Consider the following 8,281-nt stretch of genomic DNA (forward strand, 5'->3'; position numbering starts at 1 on the left):
GAGAGAACCACTTCAAGCATAGTTGGCAAATGCACTTCTGTGGATGAAATCCTGTTAGATTGAATTATAACCTAATTTTCTTTTGCAGATAGATACATTATGTCCCTAAATTTCAAATAAGCTGAGTGTCTTCAATCTGGTTGTTGCCGTGTGCATTACACAAAACTTAAACAAATATGAACAGGAAATGAGGCAGGAAAACACTGAAGAAATGATAAAACTAATCAAATAGATTGCAAAAGCAAATTAAAATATGATGTAATAATCGTAAAATAAGTCAATGGCCAAGGGGAAAACATCAATTCACAGTTCTAGAAGTAGAACTGATGTATTCTCAGGCAATAGGATTGAGAAATAGGGCACAATAAAATGAAACTCACTCTTTTATTCCAACACAAAACAAGATACAACTGTTTTTTTCATAAGGAGGAAAGGAACAAGAGGGAATCACTCAACCTCACGTGGGAATCACTCACCACTTGGAGAGGAATCACTCACTCTCAACAAAAGCTCAAAGGCAACTATCAATTCTTGGTTGTTGGAAATGGACCCCTTTGGCAGGTATTTATAGGCTAAGGAAGATGTTTCTAGAGATTTATCAAGAACTTCATAGAGAAGGTTCCTAGATACTTTCTTAAACACTAGTTTATTGCTAGATATCTCTAGAGAAGTTTCTAGGAAACTTCCTAGGATAATGACTTAAATTGGTTCTAGGTTTTTGTGGAACCTTCAAGAACCCTTCTAGATTTAGGGATGCATCAGTCACCCCCCTTCAAAAGAACTCGTCCTCGAGTTATTAACCACGGACCTCCATATTTCCAAATTAGTCTCTTTTAATTGCTCCTCTGTTAGCCAAGCATCTTCAAATTCAGGTTTGTCTTTCCACCGCAGTAGGTATTGAGTGAGTTGTCCTTGACTGGTCATTATATTTCAGGTATCAATGATGTCAAGAATGCACTCATTCACTTGCACAGGTAAATTGTCTCGGACCTCGTCCCAATCGATAGTATCAGCTTCTCCATGATATTTGAACAAATAAGAAATGTTGAAAACTGGGCTAATCCCTTTTAGGTAACTCGAGGCGATAGGCATTTGTCCCAATGCGCTTCGGGATTTGACATGGTCCTATCTTCCAGTGTTTGAGTTTGTGATATTTTCCCACTGGGTACCTTTCACGACGGAGGTACACCATAACCAAATCTCCTTCATTAAACTCCTTTGCACGACTTTTGTCAGCAGCAGCCTTACATTGCTCATATGCCTTGGTTAACTTTCGATGAACATTGTCATGGACTTCTTTCAAATGATCAGTCATATCAGTAGCATTTGCACTAAAACGTCCAGGGTTTGATATAGGTGTCACATCCAAAATGTGCAATGGCATTCGCCCATACACAATTTCAAATGGTGTTTTGCCAGTTGAACGATTCTTTGAACTGTTATAGGCGAACTTAGCTCGTGCAAGCATATAATCCCATGACCCTGGCCGATCTCCTGCCAGGCTTCGAAGGAGATTTCCTAGAGTTCTATTGACGACCTCTGTCTACCCATCAGTTTGTGGGCGATAGGCGCTACTGAATTGTAATTGAGTGCCCATGAGTCGCCATAATGTTCTCCAAAAGTGGGTAATAAACCTTGTGTCCTGATCTGAAGTTATAGTTTTGGGCACCCCATGAAGCTTCACAACCTCTCGAAAGAATAGAATGGAAATCCGAGTAGCCTCTGTCGTAGTTTTGCAGGTTATGAAATGGGGCCATTTCTGAAAATCAATCAACAACAACTAATATTAAATCCAGCCCTTGCCTTGTTCTCAAAAGTCCCACACAAAGTCTAGGCCATCCAACCAAGGTTTTGTAGAGGTTGGTAGTGGGGTGTATAAACCAGTATTTTTTGTGCATCCCTTTGCATGCTGACAAATCCCACATCTTTCAACAAATCTTCCAACATCCCTTTTTAATTTAGGCCAAAAACCATTCTTCTACAAGAGCTTGGGTCTTGTTTTGACCAAAATGTCCCCTTAGGCCACCTCCGTGTAGCTCATAAATGAGTTTAAGTTTAAGGGAACACTCAAGTATACAAATTCGATTTCCTTTGAATAAAAAACCTTCATGGAGGATGAAATCCAAATAAGCCCCTTGAATCCAACTACCTCATATGTGAGAGTTTGAAGAAGATAGGCCCTTCGACTAAGTGCATCAGCGACCTCGTTCATAGCTTCCGACTTATGGCAGATAATGAAGGTAAACTCTTGAAGATAAGATGTCAATTTTGCAGGTCGAGAATTCAAGTTCTTTTGTGAATTTAAATAATGTAAGGATTTGTAATCCAAGTATAAGATAAATTCCTTTTGAATAAGATAATGCCCCCAATAACGAAGTGCTTGAACAATTGCATAAAATTCAATATCATAAGATGAGTATCGTACCTTGGCTGTGTTGAGTTTTTCACTGAAGAAGGATACAGGTCACCTTTCTTGGTTGAGGACTGTGGCGATGCCATTGTGTGAAGTGTCGCATTCCACCTCGAAAACCTTCGAAAAGTCAGATAGAGCTAGTACTAGGGCTTTAGTTATTTTCTGTTTTAAGAGTTTAAAACTTTCTTCAACAGCTTGAGTCCAACGAAACTAAAATTCTCGATGAACAGGAGATAGAAGGTGGTGCAATAATAGACCTAAATTCCTAATGAAGTGGCGATAGAAGGTGGCTAGCCCGTGGAAACTTCAAACTTCTGATAGAGATTTTGGCGTGGGCCACTCCACAATGGCTTTAACTTTATCTGGATCTACATGAATCCCGTCAACAGATACTATGTAGCCTAAGAAGACTATACGATCTGCCATAAAAGAGCACTTTTTCAAATTGACATATAATTTTGCTCCTCGTAAGGCTTGAAAGATCTTTCTTTTATTTTTTTCGATAAAAGTTAACTGTATTACTATAAAGGGAGATTTACAAAGGTGTTTAAACCGAGAGTCCCTCTCCAGTGAGACTCTCCAAAATTGGTTAGATGGACTGCCCTAGGTGAAACAAGATATACAATGAGTATACAAAAAATAGGCTTATAGTATTGCCCCTTTACACAGAGTCTATGTGATGCAAGTCAAAAAATAGCTGGCCGAGGACTGCTACTCCCTGGTCCCTCCATGGTTCGGGTCGAAGATGGCATGTGACCCAGCAAATACTTGAGTGTGGGCCCTAGCCCCGTCCTTTGCTAGAAGATCAGCTAAGCCGTTTGACGTCCTCAGGGTATGCGTCCAAGAGACGTCCATATCCCTGCAAATATCAGTGATCTCATCGAAAAGATACCATGGGGGAGAGGATCTCCCTGATGCCCATGAAATGATATTACTAGCATCCCCTTCCACAGTAAGGTTTTGCCCCCAAGACAAATCGAAGCTTTTCAAGCCCAATAGAAGGGCCTTAGCCTCAGCATACTGAGAATCTTGAATGCCAAGGTATTTGGAATACGTAAACAAAGTTGCCCGATGATGGTCTCTAAACACTCCTCCCGCTACGGCATGACCTGGGTTTCCCAATGAGCACCTGTCAAAGTTGAGCTTAATGATGCCTAGAGGGGGAGGTTGCCAGTTCTAAGATCTTTGAGCCTTGCGAGGACGCTTTCAGTTGTAGAGGAAAGATTTAACAGGGAACCCTGAGAAGATACGGTGATTGGAAGCCCAGAAAGTTACTAAGGACGTAACTTTGTGGAACAAGATTGTGCCTTCGGTAGCTTTTCCTTGGAAAATCCTAGAATTTCTCTCATTCCATAGTGTCCAAATGATTGTTGCCACAACAACCATCCATAGTGTTCTACCAGCCAACGCCCAGTGTGAAACAGGGTAGAAAGATAGCAAATCCTTGACTGTCGCAGGCATAACCCATTGAACTCCACAAAGCTGCAACAATTGACCCCAGATGCCATGGGTCATGTTGCAGTGAAGGAAGAGATGGGGGTTCGATTCTTCGTCGTACAGACACAAGGCACATCTGTTGAGAATGGGAATCCCTCTTTTTTGGAGCTGATCCGCGGTAAGGGCCCTCTGCGATCCTGCTATCTAGTTAAAGCACTGCATTTTGGGGGGTGCGATTGTAGACCACTCCTTTGATAACACCAAAGTGGGGTTTGAGAGGGAAAGTGGGTGGTTGTATCAGTCTTGTGTAAAAAGATGCAACCATGAAAGTACCGGAGGGAGTGAGAGACCAAATCAGCTGATCCCGCCCACGTGTTGCTAAGTAGGAGTTATGAAGGGATGCGGACAGAGAAACAAAGTGTGAGGTTTCCTCATCTGATAGATTCCTTTTGAAAGATGGGTTCCACACCCTTCGGTTTCCCACCACTGCCATTGTTTCTGCGACTGTAGCTTCTTTGTTCAGGGCTATGGAGTAGAGGGAAGGGTACATGTCCAGAAAAGGAGTGTGACAAAGCCAAGTATCCGACCAGAAGAGTACTATTGTACCCTCCTTTGAGTGGAAACGAATGAAATTCTTGAAGAAAGAAAGGGAAGAAGTGAAAGATCTCCATGCTCCTGAGGCCTTGTTGAGATTTCTCAAATCTAGCACCCAAGTACCTTCGACCATCTTATATTTATGGCTTGAAAAACCTTTCTTGCTATAGATCAAGATGTCATCAAAATATACAACCACATTTTCTCATAAAGGGGCGCATGACCTATACCATTAGCCTCATAAATGTGTTGGGAGCATTTGACAGCCCGAATGGCATTACCAACCACTCATAGAGTCCATCTTTTGTTTTGAAGGTCGCCTTCCATTCATCTCCTGGGCGGAGTCGAATTTGATGATATCCGCTTCATAGATCTATTTTTGAGAAAACTTTTGAACCGGCTAGATCATCAAGCCATGAAATTGGAAACCGATACTTGATGGTGATTTTGTTGATGGCTCGACTGTCTATACGCATTCTCCAAGACCCATCTTTCTTTGGTGTAAGCAGGGCAGGAACAACTACAGGGCTTATACTTTCTTGGATAAATCCCTTATCAACCTGCTTCTAGAGCTCTTGATGCTCAGCAGGACTTATTCGGTAGTCGGGTAAGTTAGGGAGGCTTGCACCTAGCACTAAGTCAATCTGATGTTGGATATCCCTCATTGGAGGTAGGCCCTTTGGTAACTCATCAGGGGTCACATCAGCAAATTCATCAAGCATGTCTTTTAACACCTTCAAGTACATTGTACTCCTCTCCTCATTGTTCTTTGGCTATTAACACATAAATTAAATCTTCCTTTTTTGCTATCATAAAAGCTTTAAAAGATAACAAGTTGAAATTTTTGTCTTTGAGGACTTGAAGGGTAGGAGAATCTCGTTAAGGGCCAAAGACGAACCTTGACTCCTTCTTTAACGAATGAGTAAGTGTTTCTCGGCCATCATGTACTACACCACGGTCATATTGCCATGGCCTTCCTAGAATGAGGTGGCATGCGTCCATAGAAAGAACATCGCACCAGATTTCATCCTGGTACTGCTTCCTTATGCTAAATTTAACCAAGCACCTTTGTCAACTGGAACTTCACCGCCCACTTTAAACCACCCAATTTTATAAGGATGTGGGTGCTTTTCGGTCTTAAGTTTTAATTTTTCTATCATCTCAGTAGAGACTATGTTTTCACAAGACCCAAAGTCAATGATTAGGGTACATACCTTGCCATAGGCAGTGCATTTGGTTCGGAAGATGTTTGTTCTTAACTAGTCTTAAGTAGGCTCGCTCTTAGGGGCTGTCAAGACACGCCTAAATACCAAGCTTTCTCCTTCATCAGCATGGAGCTCACTCCAAGGGGAAGAATCGTCATCCTGATCGCTATCAAATTTTGGTTCATCAACTTCTTCTTCTACTTCCATAGGGTCTAGAAGATGTAGTTTCTTCTTTGGACATTCAAAAGCTCTATGGCCCATTTCTCCACACCTAAAACAGGTGTTTGAAGGATTTCTAGTAGTAGCCATTGAGGTATTTGCATTATCCTTGTTCGGTACTTGACGGTATTGGAGGCTAGTGTTTCGTGGAGTACCTATGACAACTTTACCTTTTGAAGCCTTTGACGGGTTCCCTTGCTCTAATCGAAAAGAAAACCTCTTCAACTTTTGTTCAGCCTTTAAGGCCGTTTGGTAGGCTTCATTCATATCCCATAGGTGTACTAATGCAAGCTCATCTTGTAGCATAGGTTTTAACGCACGAACATATCTAGCTACTAATTGTTTTTCACTTGCCGGAACCTGAGCTCGGCTTAAAAGTTGGTAGAATTCTTCAGTGTAATCTTGCACACTTTGGTCTACCTTTTGCTTTAGATGATGAAACCTTTTATACACAGATTGATTGTGATCAAAAGGAAGAAAACGAGAAGTTAGTTTCTCCTTCATTTTTTACCATGTTTGTATTTTTTCTTTTCCAAGCCAAACTAGGTCATTTTGTAAGTTTACCACCAAATTAGAGAATGACCCTGAAGTTTAGTGGCAACAAACTTTACCTTTTTAGGTTTTGGTAGATCCCGCCATTCAAAGAAAGTTTCAATACTTGTCATCCAATCAACAAAATAGTCGAGGTCAAGTTTACCAGGGAAATCTTCAATATCAACTCGAATGTTTCTATAGCCTCCTTCCATAGCTTTGGCCAACCTCTCTAGGACTGATTCTTGCTGTCCGTCAACAGTTTGCACAAATGGGTAACACTATAATTTTTTTCATGGCTACTAGAAGTGTTGGAACTCCTCCCACTTCTTCGTACTTCATGAACTAAGTCCTCAACTAATGCTTTTAGCTCAGCAAACTTAGCCATGGTAGGGGTATTGGTAGCCGCTTGACCACGTCTTGCTCAACCAGCCATAGGGTCGTTAGCTCTGATACCAAATGATGTATTCTAAGACAATAGGATTGAGAAATAGGGCACAATAAAATGAAACTCATTCTTTTTTTCCAATACAAAACAAGATACAACTGTTTTTTTTATAAGAAGGAAGGAACCAGAGGGAATCACTCAACCTCACGTGGGAATCACTCATCACTTGGAGAGGAATTACTCACTCTCAACGAAAGCTCAAAGGCAACTCTCAATTCTTTGTTGTTGAAAATGGACCACTTTGGGGGTATTTATAGGCTAAGGAAGATGTTTCTATAAATTTATCAAGAAATTTATATAGAAGGTTCCTCGATACCTCCTTAAACAATAGTTTATTGCTAGATATTTCTTCAGAAGTTTTCTAGTATAGTAACTTAATTTGGTTCTAGATTTTTGGGGAACCTTCAAGAACCCTTCTAGATTTAGGAATGCGTCAAGAACTGAGGGCAATAGCAAAGAGAAGGTAATAATCCTAGATGGAAGCAAAGAGATTTTATACACATGCATATGCATATGCATATGAAGGGTTTAAACTGGAAGGGCCTGCCCCTAGAGAAGCAGAGTGGTACACTCCTAGATGTTTAAATTCCTACAACATTAGAAAGAAAATCAAGCCAGCCATGTACCGTCTGATGAAAAGATAAGAGAATCGAAGCGAGGGACACAACGAGAGGACGGTAAGAAAGTGGCTAGGAGAAACGGGGATCATTTACCTGTGAAGACACAACCTCGCTAAGAATCCTTCCATCGCTACAAACCTGATCAATTGGAAATTAAAAAAAAACATGTATATGAAAACATGGGGAGAAGAATAAAAAGGGGAAGAAAAATGGAAAAGGAGAGATGTATTATTACAATGGCAGCAGCGGTGTCATCACAGCTGGTTTCTATGCCCAGGACAGTGCTCATCAACACGGCCTCCTCTTCTCCCCCGCTGCCACCATTGTCATACCTAATTCTTACAGCGACCGAATGAGAGAGGCGTTGTTTAAGAAGAGAGTGGGAGGCAAAGGATGAGTAGTGGTGGCGGTGGTCCCATTTCGTCACAGCAGCAGCATGTTTCCTCCTCCAGCTCCCGTTTCTTAGACATAATAATAACCAGGACGAAGCCGAAGCAGAAGCAGAAGCAGAAGCAGATGCAGTGATTGGAATTGGGATGAAGCGAAGGTGAGAGAGGAGGGACACAGAGGCGAGGGGGAAGGACACACCCATCATTTCCTGACCTCCTCACCCTACTTGCAGCGCCCGACTATCTATTGCGTACGATTAGAAGGTATACCATATCTATTGCGGTTATATGATCCTCCTACATGAAACGATACTATATCTATTGCGAGTATATGTGAGAGTAAAAATTATGCTGGTACCACTTTATTTTATAATTAGCTGGATTAAGTGGGTTGAATGTAAAAATGAAATAAACAAATGTAGAAA

General features: G+C 41.3%; 1 protein-coding gene across 50 annotated transcripts in view; it reads right to left on the minus strand.

The window, feature by feature from the left end:
* Window positions 1-8,081, minus strand: part of GCP1 (glycoprotease 1) — a 32,980-nt gene extending 24,899 nt beyond the window's left edge. For 28 of the 50 annotated variants that reach the window (XR_016040265.1, XR_016040271.1, XR_016040272.1 and 25 more), the window contains exons 1-2: window positions 7,703-8,081; window positions 7,561-7,605 (exon numbers count right to left, since the gene is read on the minus strand). Coding sequence is in view for 12 of the 50 variants with exons in the window: in XM_088846076.1 (XP_088702202.1) it covers window positions 7,561-7,605; window positions 7,703-8,062 (405 nt within the window). In the remaining 38 variants the exon portion in view is untranslated. Of the gene's footprint in view, window positions 1-2,425; window positions 2,531-6,479; window positions 6,849-7,560; window positions 7,606-7,702 lie in introns of all 50 variants that reach the window. The other 22 variants (XR_016040264.1, XR_016040260.1, XM_088846097.1 and 19 more) reach the window with 4 other exon arrangements.
* Window positions 8,082-8,281: the final 200 nt, after the last annotated feature.

The sequence above is a fragment of the Amborella trichopoda genome, chromosome 9, assembly GCF_054954075.1.
Source record: "Amborella trichopoda isolate Santa Cruz 75 chromosome 9, AtrichopodaSantaCruz75HAP2 v2.0, whole genome shotgun sequence".
Taxonomy (NCBI): domain Eukaryota; kingdom Viridiplantae; phylum Streptophyta; class Magnoliopsida; order Amborellales; family Amborellaceae; genus Amborella; species Amborella trichopoda.